The sequence below is a fragment of the Lissotriton helveticus genome, chromosome 8 (assembly GCF_964261635.1).
Source record: "Lissotriton helveticus chromosome 8, aLisHel1.1, whole genome shotgun sequence".
In the NCBI taxonomy this organism is placed as follows: Eukaryota; Metazoa; Chordata; class Amphibia; order Caudata; family Salamandridae; genus Lissotriton; species Lissotriton helveticus.
In genome coordinates, this window is record NC_136069.1 from 1,486,850,378 (window position 1) to 1,486,868,255 (window position 17,878).

Here is a 17,878-nt window from a genome sequence, read left to right on the forward strand (position 1 = left end):
TTCTTAATGTGATGATCAGCAGCAGAGAGAATGACAATGGGCCTGTCCACAGTCTGCTCGAGGTCGGGGAGGAGCTGCTGCAGCCTCTAGAGTTCAAAGAGAAGTGCGAGAGGCCCCAAGTGAGAGAACATATAAACTCCTGGGGCTTCTGGCAGGGGAACAGCCTGCTGTAATCTTGAACATTACGGACCAAAAGGAATGGGACCGGCGATCCAGGGGGGGGGCATGCGCACCCCCTTGCCCTCCCCTGCAGACGCCCATGAGGAACAAGGCGGCAGCTCGTCCATAGGACCTTTGGTTGGGGCTCTACTCCGTTTGTTTTCTTTCTGTAATTTTATTACACTAATAGTAAATAATAGTGAAGAGTATTATATTATCCGCTATAAGTGTAATAAAACCTGGAGTACATTAGCTGGAATGTGAACTTTTCTGGCAGCTGATGTAAGTAAAAATTTGAATATCGTTTGCATGCTTGTGGGTGAGAGCATGTTTACTTGAGCGAGAGATTGTGTACATATGAATCTGTTTTTATATGTAAGTAGAAGTGAAGTTCGGAGGGTGTGTGCTGCCACTTCCTTTACCCCTGGCATTTTAGGCAACCCTACAGGCAGCAGAAACATTTACCACGGGAGTGAAACATTCTGAATACATAATGGCAGCACTGATAAGACTTAACTGGCTTCCCATAGAAGCAAGCAGCATTCTCGAAATTGCAGGCATTAATTCGAAAAAGAATGCCTTGGGGCTCTCCCGTCATACCTGTCTAAAAACTTGACACTGTCTCCACTCCATGTAAATTGCCAAGGCCATGGTTTTCTCTTTCTTTTTCAGATAATGGTGGAAAAATATGAACATCGATCTCCTTCAATATGCATAAACCTATCAATTGAAAACATTAAAAAAATACAAAAAACATATTGTTGCAGCTCTATTTCCCAGGATAAATCCACAGCCCACTGAACCTGTGTGCCTAAAATTTAAACCCGAACTGGAATATATTTGTTTCTCTTATACATTTCCCTACCTCAATTTTATTCCCAGTGCTAATGTGACGTTAATATTGTAAATTCTCTCCAATACTAGCAATTGTTATGTAAATACTGCTTGTACAGTGCTCTGACAACCCTGTCAGCATGTTAAGCTCTACATAAAATTGTGCAATTAAGATAAATAATAATATTCAGATGCAGAGGTTCAAGGCACTTCTTATAGGCAGTAATCTAAGGATCAGAAGAAAGACCCCATAGATTTCAGGATACCCAAGGATGATGAGCACTCATCGTTCATCAGCACAGAGGATTACGTTTCAGATTGCAGTGTGTTTGGAATATGTCATCAAATTATTCTAGTTGAAATGCGGATATCGAGACTAGTATACTCGAAGTACATGATTGTATGAAATTCACATGGAAAAAGTTGAAAGGTAATTCGCTGGTATACCACCTTTATAAACCAGACTAGGCCTGGTAATAGGGAATACATACCCTACTGAGGAAAACAAACTCCTCTAGGCAGGGTAGGCTTTAGGTTGGTGCGACCTGTGCCGTGGCACCGGTCACTGACTTATGGGGAGCGCTGTGTTTTCATATATATTGTGGATGTAAAAAGCACCTGCTGCAGCTTCTTTGCCTCCAGCAGTTTCCAGGCAACAATAAAAATGTCAAGATAACTCCGGTGATTAATGGGTCTACTGGAGAGAGATCAGATTATTGTCAAGTGGAGTTTTTGGCACATCACATGGTTATGCAGAGGGTTAATTTGCCTGCTGCAAAGAACGTGGACCATGCAAATTAGAGAAGTGCATATAATGCAAATAGTTCAGTGGGTTACTGCTTTTGTCACAGACATCCTTACGTTACTTGCAGTTTATAAGTTAAAATCCTAACATAGAACAGTGACCTATTAACTGATATCAAAGAGATGCATGCAGACTGCAAGGTATTATATTTTCTTACCAGGTCTTTCATTATCCTAATATCGCAAAAAGAGTTAATTTGAGTAGAAATCAATTTGTATTATTAAAGAGAACTCCCAACCATGGTGTTATGTTTTTAATTCTGAGTTTGTGCTTCTCCAGACCAAGCACTCTTAACCGCATGCGTGCTGCGGTCATTTTTGCGCTGTGCGGCTTTTTTTTCAAAACCACATTACATGACGAGCTGAGCTCGTCATGAGCATGCGAGCGGCGCAACTCATGACGAACTCAGCTCGTCATGAGCATGGAAGGGGTTAAACTATACTTCCTACAACTTCAAGTATCCGTGACGTGTGAATCCTACACCTTGTAGTCCTGTCTTATGTACCATTTCCTATACACTGATTCACACACATATATTTCATTGTCCCTCTGTAATTGTGTGTGATGTAAAGTGCTCTGACACCCTACCTTGGCATGAGTGGCGCTATAAAACAAAAGAAATGCATGTGAGAGAGAGTGGTTATGGAGACTTGAGGAGCACTGTTAATGTGTGGTAGGGAATCCTTTGTGAAGGACGTCATTGGGAGCGCCAAAAAACATTGTTGCACCAGGCGCCACCAGCGATAAAGCCAACCCTGCCTCTAGGTATGCTATGTAAATTCAAACCAAGAAGCTGGTATATATAGAACTTAACTTTATGCCATATTTAAGCTTGCCCATTTGTCAATAAATAAGCGCTGGTGCCCAAAGCTTTCTCTGGAGTCTGCAGCCAGTGATATTGAATGTTGACATGCAAAATAGCAAGGCTGCGTAGTCTTGATTCCACCACATGTATCTTTAATTCACCACCAGACACTCCCTGCTCCCTTATCTCACGCCTGATGGATCATATTACGTGCCAATCCCCAAAAACGAGTGCCGGTGGGTCTACCTGCAACCAACGGCTGAAATGAAGCACTGCTGATACCCAATTATTCGGCTATCTGTGCTGTGTTGGATGTGAGTTGGATATTTTTGTGTGAGTTGTATCTAAGTGGATAGTGCTATTGTGATCATGTTGATATCCAACTATGTAGCATATCTGCCTTGGGTACAACTTATTTACGCATATTCATGAATAGTAGAGAAATAATTCTACCCTGAAATGCCTTAGGTTTGTGGATAGTGCCAAAACATTATACCAGGACCCAGTGTGACCCAGTTTAATTTTCTTCAAGCGTTTGCATGACATATTAAACTCTTTCAGCTCAAATTCCAGAAACTAAATTGTCTAGTGGTTGCTCAATTAATTACTTGCTCCAATTGCCATTTCGTTAACCTCAGAAAAATTAATGTCAAATCGACATTTTCAGTTTCAAACCGGCAATCTGCAGAACACAAGCAAATCTCTGTAGTATGTGCTTGATTATTCCACTACTTTACTATACTTGTTTGTGCACATGCCACCTTTCTTCCTACCAAGTGGTAATGGGTCTGTGGGCCTTTCACTGGCCAGTGGCCAAATTAGGTTTCACGCTATGGCGTTTTCCTAGGAAGCTTTACCACAACCAGATACATTGGCCCTTGTAATGAGGATCTGAGTGTTTCCCAGGGTTTGTCAAAGGCTGTACGTTGCCGGTACTCTGTATGTTGTTATGCCTCATTCAACACTATATTGTATGCTAACACTTTCTCTGTTTATTCAGCTAGGATTGTGTGTTAGCAGAGCCTCCGCCTCTGTCCTGAACCTCAACTGCTGCCTCATACTTTTGCCAATTTGTCGAACTCTTCTGGGATGTCTAAAAGGCTCACAAAAGGTAAAGGAATGTTTTATTATGGTGGAAAATAGTTATGTTAAAAAAACGGACAGCCTTATCAGCCTCCATACATTTTTTCTTCCAAACAAACTTCTTATATGTGTGCAAACTCCAGTCGCTCATCCCCACGTCTCTTGCTATGTTAATATTTGTATGATCACTGCAAGTGCATGTGTTCAGTTAGCAGTATTTTATGATGGCTGTCTGGCCAGGTTTTTTAATTATAAAATTACATTTACATAATTTGCATTCCCTTTCCCTTTGCATAACTAAATATATTTACCTAAACGCCTGGGAATGCCTATCATTGAATGTTAGCATTTGTTGATGCACATATACTGATTAAACATCTGTTTTCATTTTCTGCTTCATTTGCACCTTCAGTTGTATTCCACCCTCTCTTCTTCTTGGGCACTAACCATCGCTGCCGCTGAATTACTTGTTAACATCTGACACTAACTCCCTCAGTTTCACTTAAGAAGTGCTTAGCTAGATTTTTAACAGACTCTCACACAAATTCACAATATAAATGATCTGTAAGAACATTTTACAAAATAAATGTATTGCAATGGACTCATTTAAAAGTTTGAAATAAGATAACTGCACGTATTGCGAATACACCACATTCCTAGGCTTTTTTGGACAGATGTTTCATCAGTTGCTTATGGATTTTTCCATCCCATATGCCACTGGATGTGTCAAGTCTAGGCTGTCAATCAATAAATCAATCAATCAATCAAGGATTGATAGAGCATGGCACATTACCCCTTAGGCTTTCAAGGTGCTTGAAAGTGTAGGTTGTTGTGGTGTTCTGCTGCTCATTCAAAAAGCTAGGTCTTTAGTCCCTTCCTGAATTCCTGGAGCGATAAGGTGGCCCTGAGGTGCAGTCGGAAACTGTTCAAAGCCTTGGTTGCCAAGTGTGAGAAAGAACCATTGTTTTGGTGAATCCTGGAGGTGTCAGCGATGAAGAAATCAGCGGATCACAGCTGTCTGGTCTGACGTCGAAGGTCATGCGTTTGTTGATGAACGATGGTCCTTCATTGTGCATGGTCTTGTCTGCTTGGGTCAGCATCTTGAACTGGCATCTGTTTTGAATTGGGAGCCATTGAAGTTTCTTGAGGCGTGGTGTGATGTGGGTCCATTTGAGGAGGTCGAGGATGAATCTAGTCGCTGCGTTCTGTATTGCCTGTAGTCTTTTCAGTAGGTGTGCGGTGATAACTAAATAAAGTGTATTCCTGTAGTCCAGTCTGCTGGTGACAAGGGCTTGCATGACAGACCTTCTGGTGTGGACAGGAAGCCATCTAAAGATCTTATGGAGCATACGGAGGGTGAAGAAGCAGGTGGATTAAACTGTGTTGACTTGATTCTTCATAGAGAAATTTCTGTCCAGTATGATGCAAAGGTAGTGGCCATGGTCTGTAGGGGTGGGGAGTGGGCCGAGCTCGGCAGGCAGCCAAACATCGTTCCACGGTGTGGTGTTGTTCCCAAAGATGGGGACTTCCGACTTGACTGTGCTGAGCTTGAGACAGGTGTCCTTCATCCATTCTGCGATGATCATCATGCATCTAAGGAACTTGGCTCTGGTGTCTTTTGAGAGAGAGAGGATGAGCTGGGTGTCATCAGTGTAGGATCCGATGTTGAGTCTGTGTGATCTGAGGGGGGTCAAATATGTGTTGAAGAGGGTGGGACTGAGTGACAATTATTGGAGGAAGCCACAAATTATGTTCTGGGTTCAGATGTGTACGGTGGTGGATGGATTCTCTGGATTCTACCCGTTAGGTAGGAGGTGATCCATTTGAGGGCTTCTCCCTGGATTCTGATGTGGTGGAGTCTGTTGATCAGGATGTGATGGGAGAGAGTGTTGAATGCAGATGAAAGGTCCAGGAGGAAGAGGGCTTCCATTTCTCCATGGTCCAGGAGGGCCCTGATGTTGCTGGTGGGTAGGATCAGGGCTGTTTTGGTGCTGTGGATGGCCCAGAATCCTGATTGAGAAAGGTCGAGCAGGTTGTTGTGTTCCTGGTGTGCAGTAAGTTCCTGATTGATGGCCTTCTCAAGAACCTTCCAAGGAAGGAGAGCAGGGAGACGGGCCAGTAGTTCTTCACATCTGCTGGGTTGGAGGAGGGTTATCTTCACAAAGAACCTCACTTTGGCCTGTTTCCAGTTCACAGGGAGGAAGGCCTAAGTGATGGAGGTGTTCAGGACTTTCTTAAGTTTGTCGTAATTCGTCTTCAATCAATCAGGCGAATTGTAAGTGAGCTACTCACCCGTGATGGTCTCAAGGCGTTGAGGAGGGGGGGTCTGCAGATCTGTTTAGCCGAAGAGCCAGGTCTTGAGGGTCTTCCTGAAGGTGATCAGGGAGGGGGTGCATCTGATGTCTGCCGGTAGCTGGTTCCAGGTCTTGGCTGCAATGTGAGAGAAGGATCTCCTGCTCTGGCTCTGTGGATGCACAGGGTTTCGGCCAGTGCGAGGTTGGAAGATCGGAGGTTTCTTTTGGGTATGTGGAAGTTGATTCTGTTGTTGAGTTATTTGAGTCAGTTGTTGTGTAGGCATTTGTAGGCGTGAGTGAGGATTTTGAAAGTGACTTTTTCTCCCCGGGGAGTCAGTGGAGACTTCGTAGGTGTTGACTGATGTGTTCGTGTCAGGGCTGCCGAGGACGAGTCTGGCGATAGTGTTCTATATTGTCTGGAGTTTGTGCAGTAGGGACTTGTTGATGCCGGCCTAGAGTGCATTTCCACAGTCCAGTCTCCTGGTGATGAGTGCGTGGGTGACTGTCTTCCTTGACTCAGGGGGGATCCACTTGAAGGTCTTGCAGAGGATGCGGAGGGTGTTGAAGCAGCTGGAGGTGACGGCGTTGACCTGTCGGTTCATGGTGAGTGATGAGTTGAGTACTATGCCGAGGTTCCTGGCATGGTCTGAGAGGGTAGGTGGGCTTCCGAGGGCGGTCGGCTACCAGGTGCTGTCCCATGCAGAACGGTTGGTACCGAGGGCGAGGACTTCTGTCTTCTCGGCGTTGAGCTTCATGTAGCTGTTGGTCATCCAGACTGCGACGACTTGCATTCCTTTCTGGAAGTTGAGTTTGGCAGCGGTGGGGTCTTTAGTGAGGGAGAGGATGAGCTAGGTGTCGTCGGCGTAGGATACGATGTTGAGGCCGTTTTGTCGGACGATGGCTGCGAGGGGGGCCATGTAGATGTTGAAGAGGGTGGGGCTCAGGGATTAACTCTGTGGGACTCTGCAGATGATTTTCATGGGGTCGTAGAGGAAGGGTGGGAGTCTGATCCTTTGTCTTCTTCTGGTGAGGAATGATCGGATCCAGTACAGGGCTGTTCCTTGTATGCCTGCCTTGTGTAGTCTGATGACTAGTGTGCGGTGGGAGACGGTGTCGAAGGCCGCTGATAGGTCGAGTAGGATGAGGGCTGAAGAGGGTGGGACTGAGTGACAATTATTGGAGGAAGCCACAAATTATGTTCTGGGTTCAGATGTGTACGGTGGTGGATGGATTCTCTGGATTCTACCCGTTAGGTAGGAGGTGATCCATTTGAGGGCTTCTCCCTGGATTCTGATGTGGTGGAGTCTGTTGATCAGGATGTGATGGGAGAGAGTGTTGAATGCAGATGAAAGGTCCAGGAGGAAGAGGGCTTCCATTTCTCCATGGTCCAGGAGGGCCCTGATGTTGCTGGTGGGTAGGATCAGGGCTGTTTTGGTGCTGTGGATGGCCCAGAATCCTGATTGAGAAAGGTCGAGCAGGTTGTTGTGTTCCTGGTGTGCAGTAAGTTCCTGATTGATGGCCTTCTCAAGAACCTTCCAAGGAAGGAGAGCAGGGAGACGGGCCAGTAGTTCTTCACATCTGCTGGGTTGGAGGAGGGTTATCTTCACAAAGAACCTCACTTTGGCCTGTTTCCAGTTCACAGGGAGGAAGGCCTAAGTGATGGAGGTGTTCAGGACTTTCTTAAGTTTGTCGTAATTCGTCTTCAATCAATCAGGCGAATTGTAAGTGAGCTACTCACCCGTGATGGTCTCAAGGCGTTGAGGAGGGGGGGTCTGCAGATCTGTTTAGCCGAAGAGCCAGGTCTTGAGGGTCTTCCTGAAGGTGATCAGGGAGGGGGTGCATCTGATGTCTGCCGGTAGCTGGTTCCAGGTCTTGGCTGCAATGTGAGAGAAGGATCTCCTGCTCTGGCTCTGTGGATGCACAGGGTTTCGGCCAGTGCGAGGTTGGAAGATCGGAGGTTTCTTTTGGGTATGTGGAAGTTGATTCTGTTGTTGAGTTATTTGAGTCAGTTGTTGTGTAGGCATTTGTAGGCGTGAGTGAGGATTTTGAAAGTGACTTTTTCTCCCCGGGGAGTCAGTGGAGACTTCGTAGGTGTTGACTGATGTGTTCGTGTCAGGGCTGCCGAGGACGAGTCTGGCGACAGTGTTCTATATTGTCTGGAGTTTGTGCAGTAGGGACTTGTTGATGCCGGCCTAGAGTGCATTTCCACAGTCCAGTCTCCTGGTGATGAGTGCGTGGGTGACTGTCTTCCTTGACTCAGGGGGGATCCACTTGAAGGTCTTGCAGAGGATGCGGAGGGTGTTGAAGCAGCTGGAGGTGACGGCGTTGACCTGTCGGTTCATGGTGAGTGATGAGTTGAGTACTATGCCGAGGTTCCTGGCATGGTCTGAGAGGGTAGGTGGGCTTCCGAGGGCGGTCGGCTACCAGGTGCTGTCCCATGCAGAACGGTTGGTACCGAGGGCGAGGACTTCTGTCTTCTCGGCGTTGAGCTTCATGTAGCTGTTGGTCATCCAGACTGCGACGACTTGCATTCCTTTCTGGAAGTTGAGTTTGGCAGCGGTGGGGTCTTTAGTGAGGGAGAGGATGAGCTAGGTGTCGTCGGCGTAGGATACGATGTTGAGGCCGTTTTGTCGGACGATGGCTGCGAGGGGGGCCATGTAGATGTTGAAGAGGGTGGGGCTCAGGGATTAACTCTGTGGGACTCTGCAGATGATTTTCATGGGGTCGTAGAGGAAGGGTGGGAGTCTGATCCTTTGTCTTCTTCTGGTGAGGAATGATCGGATCCAGTACAGGGCTGTTCCTTGTATGCCTGCCTTGTGTAGTCTGATGACTAGTGTGCGGTGGGAGACGGTGTCGAAGGCCGCTGATAGGTCGAGTAGGATGAGGGCTGCAGAGTGGCCTTGGTCCAGGAGTGTGTGAATGTCATCCGTGGCAGTGAGTAGGGCGGTCTCTGTGCTGTGGAATGCAGATTGGGATGGGTCGAGGATGGCGTTCTCTTTAATGAATCATGTCAGTTTCCTGTTGACTGTTTTCTCTGCAACTTTGGCTACGAAGGGGTGGAGTGAGATGGGCCGATAGTTCTTGAGGTTGGTGGGGTCAGCTGTGGGTTTCTTGAGCAGAGGTCTGACTTCCGCGCGCTTCCAGTTATCTGGGAAGGTGCCTGTTTTGAAGGTGGTGTTGATGGTGCGTTGTAGTTCAGGTGGGATGGTGTCTGCGACTCTGTGGTAGAAGTGAGGGGGGCAGGGGTCGGTGGGGGCCCCCGAGTGGATTATTTTCATGGTCGAGGCGGTGTCTTCCACCGTGAACAGTGTCCAGTTGGAGATGGTGGGCTGGCTGGTGTTTCAAGGGGGTTCTAGATGTGTGGCGCCTGGTGGATGGTCTATGAAGTTGTCTTAGAGGTTTTTGATCTCGAGGTGGAAATAGGTTCCAAGCTTGTCGCAGAGGTCTTGGGATGGGGTGATGTCTGTGGCTTCCCTGCATGGGTTGGTAAATTCTTGAATGACACTGAAAAGTTCCTTGAAGTTGGCTAGGATTTTGTTGTGGATGAAGTTCCTCTTGGTGGCTCTGATCTGGTTGTGGTAGTCCATCAAGGCGTCCTTGTAGGTGGTGTGGTTTTCGGTTGTCTTGGTGTTTCTCCAGTTCTTCTCCAGGTGTCTGCAGGTGCGTCTGGCTTCTTGGAGAGCGGTGGTAATCCAGGCGGTTTTCCTGGGGCGTTGTCTGGCAGGGTTGCAAAGCGGGGTGAGCTTGTTTGCACAGTCGGAGATCGAGATGTGCAGTTCTCTGGCTGCGTCGTTTGCATCGGGTGCCCAGGTGTGGTTGTCTCGGGTGAGGGTGGAGTTAAGTTGCTCGTCGGTAACCTTGCTCCAGTTCCTTCGCGGGGACATGGGGCTGGTTTGGGTGCCTTTGGTTTGTTAATGGCGAAGTGTACGCAGTGGTGGTCGGTCCATGGAGTCTGCGTTGTGTGGCTGAATTGGACACTGTTTCCTGCTGCGAAGATGGGGTCGAGGGTGGGACCTCCTCTGTAGGTTGGTGTGTTGACGAGTTGTTTAAGTCCGATGCTGGCGAGGTTGTCACAAAGGATAGTGGAGTTGGGGTCGCTGGGGTTGTCGAGGTGGAAGTTCATGTCTCCAATGAGTATGTAGTTTGTTGAGGCGGTGGCGTGGGGAGCGATGTAGTCGGTGGTGGCGAAGTCTGTTCAGGAGCCGGGTGGTCTGTAGACGAGGGTTCCTCGGAGGGTGGCTTTGGGGGTGGTCTGGATCTGGAGGTGCAGGTGTTCGGCGGAGAGGAAGGTTTCGCTGGATGTGGTTAGGCGGAGGGCGCTCTTGTGGGCAATGGCGAGCCCCCTCCTGGTTGATTGGGGCAGTCTTTCCTCTGTATCTTGTATCCATCTGGGGTGGTGGTGCCGATGGCAGGGTGGAGGATGTGTTGGTCCAGGTCTCTGTGAAGAAAGGGATGTCGGGCGAGAGAGAGACGAGTAGGTTCCAGATTTCCATGGTGTGTTTGTGTATGGAGCGTACTTTGAGAAGGATGCATTTTAGGGTGCTGCTGGTGCTGGCGTCGGCGGTGTTGGAGGCTGGAGTGGCGGTGAGTGTCTGGTGGCAGTGGAGGCAGGAGAACTGGCCGTGGGTCATGTTCAGCGAGGCCTGTTGGCATTCTCTAAGTCTTCCAGGGTGGAGTGCGAGGAGGGTGGTAGCATCGTAGCGATTGGTAGTGGGAGGTCCAGGGTTACTGGCTCTGGCCGCAGTCGGGTTGTGCACGGGCACAGACGGGCTTGCCTTTGGCAAGCCTTCGGTGAGCCAGCGGCGCGCCCGCTGGGCGCATCCGCTGCGCAACCGTGCAGCGGTCATCATTAGGTATGGGAGGTGGGAGGGAGGAGAGGCTGGGAGGTGGGAGCAGGATAATTCCGTGGCGAATTCAGGGGGAGGGGCCGCAGGGGCAGGGGCAGCAGCAACGAAAGGTACAGGCAGGCACGAGAAAATAGAAATAGTGGTGGAATTAGAGCAAGACACAGATGAGCACAATACAGTGGCACAACAGGGAAAAAATAAGAAAACATATGGCTGAGAAGGTTACGGTGGTTGCAGGCAGTCTGGTCCCAGTTGGAGCGGGCAGCAGCCTCGAACCTCCCAAGAAGGAGGTTGGGGTCTGGAGGCAAGAGACGGCACAGCAGCGCTGTGGCGAGAGAGTGGACCTAGACCGAGGGTCGGAGGTCTTACTCCTTGCTTGTGAGATTGAAGATGTGGTGGGGGCATGTGTCCGTGAGTGCTCACGAGTGCACTAAGTTCATGATGGAGATGATGGCCTGAGTTGTGAAAGGATTTCAATAGGTGAGCAGGTGTTTGTGCTTGGTTTTAAAGGGTGTGAGCAGGTTGGTGCTGTCATTGGCAGAGGGTTGATGTTTTTGATTTTCGTAAATGACTGCAATCTTGGTGTAGAAGAAGTCTGCTAAGGTGTCAGAACATTCATGAGAGGGGGTGATGTTGTTCTATGCAGCTATATGGTTGGAGAACTCCTTCACGATGGCGAAAACCTCCTTCTGTGGTTTGTGCTTCCTTCTATGTGGTCTGCTAGGGCGTTCTTCTTTTGTTTCTTTCAGGAGACAGTGGTATTGGAGTTTCCTCTTCAGTTGCTAGCATTTGCACAAAGTGGCTTTCAGCTCCACAGTGAATCATTTGGACCTTCTGGCAGTCTTTTGGCTTTGCCTGGCTTGGCAGGGGCGATATTATCAACACAATGTATGATCCATTGGGAGAAGTTCTTTGCAGCTTGTTCTGGGTTGGATGTGGTGTGTGGGAGATAAGCGTTGAGGGCGTTGTGCCACTGGTCTTCTGATATCTTTTATCATTGTCTGTGCGTGGAGTTGGGGGGCAGCATGGATGTGCTCGAGGGACCTGAGATGGTGAAGAGGACGCTGTAGTGGTCTGTCCAGGTGAGCTGTGAGATGTGGTTGTATTTAACTCTGTCACTGAACGTGGAGATGGGGTTGAGTGAGTGCCCTGCGATATGGGTAGGGTCGGTAACAAGTTGCTTGAAGCCGATGATGCTCATGCTTTTCAGGAGGTCTCTTGTGTTCATGTCAGTCGGGTCACTGAGGTGGGAGTTGAGGTCTCCTAGGAATATGTAGTGCTCAAAGTTGATGGCCAGCAGAACGATGAGGCCCAGAATAGTGTTGCAGAAGCTGGGACGTGGTCCTGGTGGTCTGTAGTCAAGGGTACTTCTGATGATGTATTTTTCCATCTGTGTGAATGTGGAAGTTTAGGTGTTCCATCATTGAGGTTGAGTCGTCCGAAGAGGTTGTGCAACAGATGGTGTCCTTGGAGATGATGGCAATTCCACCTCTGTGTTTGTTGGTTTGGTCCTGGTGCATCATGTTGCAGAAGAGATACAATGTTACAGAATTGTTACAGAATGAGATGCAATGTAATCAGAGAAAGCTATGCAGGTAAAAGGCTAAGCAGTTATAAGAAAATACCATTGGTGTTGGTGATAACAGGGTGTAGTTTGTGTGAACACAGTGTACAATGCAGGAAGCAGGCAGCTGGGGCAGGCGAGTGACACACAGCGGGGAAGCTGACGCGAGCATCTGCAACTTAATTTAGAATCAAATGTTTCACTATACCTAGATGGGTTGGTTCGAGTAGTACAACCTCAATACAAAAGGTATGAAAATGTATTATTTTTTCCAAAACCTCCCTGTAAGGAACAATAAAAATCAATAAACACTATTTAAGGTCCAGGCTTGTATTAGAAAAAATAGCCAATCAATCAATCGTCTTTAATTCGCTGACATAACAGCCATGAAAGCACAATTCATATAAGACACAAAAAACACAACCTCTAAGATAAATATATAGAACAAAGAAGGAAGAAAAACTCAAATTCTCATCTACGTATGAAAAGGCTCCATCACATATTTCCTAATCTTTTACAAACAAATTCCTGAGCCATACTTCTTCCTAGTGGCTAAGGAACTTCCCACTAAAAATGAATCGCTAAATAACAAGAGTATGACTTGTGCCTAGTTTTTGCAAAATGTTGGAGTATTCGTGATCTGTATAAAAAATCCCAGCTCAGATTTGAGTCAAACTCAATCCCTAGGTATATAAAGCTTGTAACCTTGGCTTTCTGTATACCCCCTAGTTGAAATGTCTTTATTTTGGCATACTTGGGCCCCACTTTTATAATTAAAGATTTACTAAGATTTGTTTTCAGACCTAGGTTGTCCATAAATACCTTAAAACCATCCATAAGTATTTGTAGGCCAATTACAGTTCTCGAAATTAAAACTGAATCCATCATCCACATAAAGCAGGATTAAACTTGAAATATTCTTTATTTGTGGCAAATATTTTCTGCACACCCATAGTAGATCTAATTTCCAGTGAAAGTTTTCCATTTATCCCATTTCGAATTTTAGCCACTGTGTTCCGGTGCATTCTTTATAACAAGCCAATCAAGGATTTATCGAGTCCTTGCATTGCCATGATGGCCCACAGTTTAGATTGGTTTACCATGTTTACCATGCACAAGGGAGGTTCATGAAAGCTAAATGAATGGACCCTTCTTTTGGTATTGACATATTTTCCTATTATAATCTATGGTGCCTAAACCTTGCGGGAACCCTTATTGCACCCTGGAGAGAATCTGCTTTTTTCCTATCCAAGCCTCCATTTTGGAAGCTATGCTTCTTCCCAAAAATGTTCAGGAACTATCCAACAAAGAGATTGGAAGGTAACAGCAGGGAAGATTCCTATTTCCATTTTTAAAGAATGAGGCAACCACCACCTCCTTCCAAGATGGAATTCATTGACTAGTTATGGCAGCCCTTAGTGCATTTGTTATTAAAGGGGCCCAAAAATTTACTATTTCCTGTAAACAAGTCCATAGAGGCTCCATCAGGACCTGGTGCTTTCCCAGGGGGCTTTTTTAATTGCTGAGATAACAACATTCTTGATCTCAATCGATTGGCTGGGTACAATCCAGCTTCCTGATCAGACTGTATACCTTCCAAATGAGCTGGTAAAGAGATACCATTTGTTGGATCAAAGACAGCTGAGAAATGTTCTACCCAGGAATGCACGATAATGTTTAAGTCAATTATGGGTTTATTGTAGCCTGTAAAGAATGGTTTGTTGGCAGTTTTCAAGAAAGCATCATCATCATAATATAGACCTGCTCTCTCCAGGTACTCCCAAGCTTCCTTTGTAAGCTCCTCTTTCCTCAGATCAATAAACTGTTTGTAAGCCCTTCTTCAAGATTTAATTTCTTTCCTAGAAAGTGAGCATTGAGTGAGAGCCAATGTAAGCCACTTATGAGCCACTGTGCATGCATGATTAAACCACCCTTTAGAAGATTTACTCTTGGGTGATTTTTGAACTAGCATCCTAGAAGAAAAGGATGCACAAAGTGAGCAAAAAGTTCAACAATCGGGGGCTTCATCATGTGAAGCTAGAATTGAAATAAAATTCTAGTTATCCCCAATAAGCTTCTGCATAAGATTTTCTCTATTAATCTTTGCCTAATTAATCCTGATTCCACTGTTACAGGAATTCACAATATCTTGACTCTCTTGGTGACCCTTCCCAACTAGATTCAAGGAGAAAAGTAATCAGCGGATTGCGGTCGCTAATACAGCTTGCGACAACATTATAGTCCTGCAACAGGGGAATCAAGTCAGCAGAAATAATTATATAATCAACATTGCTGCACTTCCCATTAACCTTAAATATTGGAGGAAGGAGGATATTTGATCTCCTGTAATCACTTGCAAAAACCATATCCCTAGTTCGACTAATACAACATCAAGAAATCGTGCGATATATCCTAGAAACACTATTTAAATTACAGGCTTGTTTCGGAAAAATAGTCGGAAATCCCAAGAACAATAGGGGTAGACTTGTTTCCAGTTCACAGTGAAGTTAAGCAAAAGTCCTGATTCCACTGTTACAGGAATTCACAATATCTTGACTCTCTTGGCGACTCTTCCCAACTAGATTCAAGGATTCAAACAGTCGCTTTGATCTTACTTGATCTCAGTGCCGCATTCGACACTGTAGCTCATCACAGACTGCTACAGTGTCTGAAAAGGGGAGGAGTAGTGGGCAATGCATGGAACTGGCTGAAGTCATTTCTAACTGACCGTAGCTTCCAGGTTGCACAGGGGCCTTTCCGGTCTAAAGAACTAAATCTCAAACAGGGAGTTCCACAGGGTTCCAGCCTCAGCCCCACACTATTCAATCTATACGTGGCACCAGTAGCAGGCATCACAGATAGATTTGGGGTTGAGGTAGTGTCGTACGCTGACGACACAACACTGATTGTGACCTTGTCGCAACCCTAGGAACAATGTGCCGCCAACTTTTCTGCATGTATGCAGGAGTTTGTCACATGGATGGCTGACAACTGCCTCCAATTAAATGGAAATAAGACGGAGGTGCTGATTGTGGGTAGAACCCCTTCAGTTTGGGCCTCGGCCTGATGGCTGGATAGGCTGGGTGCACTTCCTATTCCCAGCAATCCAGTGAAGAACTTGGGGATCTGGATAGACAACAAAATATCGTTTGAACATCAGACCAAACAGGTGGCGGGCACCTGTTTTGGAATGCTAAAGTTCCTTAGGAAAACATTGGATCTCTTGCCTTTGCCGGTCAGACAAACCTTGGTCCATGCCCTAATAACGTCCAGACTGGACTACGGGAATGTCCTGTACTTGGGGGCCAGTGCGAAATGCCTCCAAAGGCTACAGCGAATACAAAGTGCGGCTGCCCGCCTGATCCTACTACTCCCCAGAAGAGCATCAGCAAAAAAAGCACTCAGGACCTTGCACCGGCTAGCGGTTCGGGAGCGGGTGACATTCAAGGCCCTCTGTGTAGGTCACCGCATCCTACAGGGAAGGGGCCCTAAATACCTACACAGCCTTCTCAGTCGGTATGAGCCCACCAGACAGTTAAGGTCAAGGGGGACGAGGCAAGTTCTTGTCCCCAGATTCAACAGAGTGAGAATGGGAGGAAGCTCTTTTAGAGTCCTGACCGCCACCGAGTGGAATAGACTGCCACAGAGGCTGCGTCTTGAATCAACAGAGTCCATCTTTAGGGGAGAACGTAAAACCATTCTGTTCCCCAGAGAATAAGTCTGGCACAGAGGAAATCACGTAGTCCACCAGCACCGAAATAGGAGCCTTTTCAGGAGTGAATAGCGCGGGGACACACTAGCCAGTGTAACCATGCGCTTTATAGGCTTTATATAAATAAATAAATAAATAAATAAAAAGTGCACAGAAGTAGCTACTGAGACTACAAATGGCAGAATCTAGGGGCATATTATCAAGAAACTGCATTAACATTATCGCTGCTTTAGCGGCGATAATGGGCTTGATAATACGCAGTAGAGAATTCCCAAAGAAGCCCACGTTCACACCAGAACATGGGCTTCTATGGGAATTCACAAGGGTGTATTATAAAGCCCATTATCGCCGCTTTAGCAGCAGTTTTCTGCCGTTAAAGCGGCGATAATGTTAACGCCGTTTCTTGATAACATGCCCCCCAATTCCTAGAATCAGGATTTAAGGATATTTACGGTCTCATACAGAACTTATAAATAGAGAAAATCCACCAAGTGACCGAATTTTAAAAGCCATGAATTCATTAAAGAGTAGGAAAAACACCAGTTTTTACAGCACTCATGTGCACATACATTCATACATGCAAGCATGTATCCAGCATTCTGGAGGATGTGGGAAAGGTAGGGACTGCCAGACGTTCCTGCTGCTTCCTCTCATTGACTGACCTGGTCATCATGGGTCAACCAATCAGCGGAGGACATTCCTTACCTCCTCACCGAGTGAGAAGAAGTCTGTGAGAGTTGCTTTGCTCTGCAACGAGGAATTATGACAGTCAGTCAGTTGTGGGTATTTCAGGGCTCAAACCTGAATCGCCCCAGTCTGAATCTATCTGGTTGTATGATGTTACAACGAATTCCGTTGCAACGCATGCCTTTACCACGCATGCGTTACAACGGAATTCCTTTCCCACGCATCTCCTTTACCACGAAAATGCCTTTAACACGCATATTTTTACAACGTTTTTCGTTGTGAAACTATGCATGTTATTGACATTTTTATGTTAAAGGATATCTCCTCTCACTGTAAATTATCCCTTATATTTTTCCCCTTTGAAACAACCCCCTCATTCCTCCTTACCTCTCCACGTCCTCTCCACTCCAAGCCCTTCCGAGGTGACGTTTCACGACGTTTAGAGGAAACGGAAAGGTCTTTCCTTTTCCTCTAACGACGCAGATTGCCTCCACAATTGTTCATCTTGCTGAATCAGGTGAGTTTCTTTTTTTGGGGGGGGAGACCCCCCCAACCCCCCTTTATTTAACCTACGTTTTTTTTTTGTGGTGGGGGGAGACCCCTCAAGCCCCCCCCCCGTTTTTTGTTTTCCTTTTGCACACATGCATTTACTACTTATCTCGTAGTAAAGGTATGCGTGGTAAAGGCTTTCCGTGGAACCACGCATGCGTTGTAATGCATGCGTGGTTACGGTTACTCGTGGAAACGGCCGCGTTGTACTGGCCGTTTCCCTGCAACGAGGGATTATGACAGTCAGTCAGTTGTGGGTATTTCAGGGCTCAAACCTGAATCGCCCCAGTCTGAATCTATCTGTGATACTTCCCCTCATCGTGAGAGGGAGGATCTGAAATGACTTTGCTGGGCTTATGAGGCCACTCCTTCAGGCCTTTGAAAATTTCAGTCTGGCAAAGATTGGCCTAGGAGGCCAGACACCTTCACATTTTGTACCAGTCTGGTAGCTCAGGTTGGGTCTGGTGGCTCAGTGGACTAATGCGTCCCACTGCAGGGGTCTGTGTTTGACCTCATGGTCACAGGTTCAAATCTTGGTG

General features: G+C 46.7%; 1 protein-coding gene across 7 annotated transcripts in view; it reads left to right on the forward strand.

Moving 5' to 3' along the window:
- NOX4 (NADPH oxidase 4) overlaps positions 1-17,878 on the forward strand; it is an 840,225-nt gene that overhangs the window by 194,448 nt on the left and 627,899 nt on the right. For 5 of the 7 annotated variants that reach the window (XM_078658420.1, XM_078658421.1, XM_078658427.1 and 2 more), the window contains one exon: positions 3,604-3,714. In XM_078658420.1, coding sequence (XP_078514546.1) covers positions 3,604-3,714 — 111 coding nt within the window. The remainder of the gene's footprint in view (positions 1-3,603; positions 3,715-17,878) is intronic. The other 2 variants (XM_078658423.1, XM_078658422.1) reach the window with 1 other exon arrangement.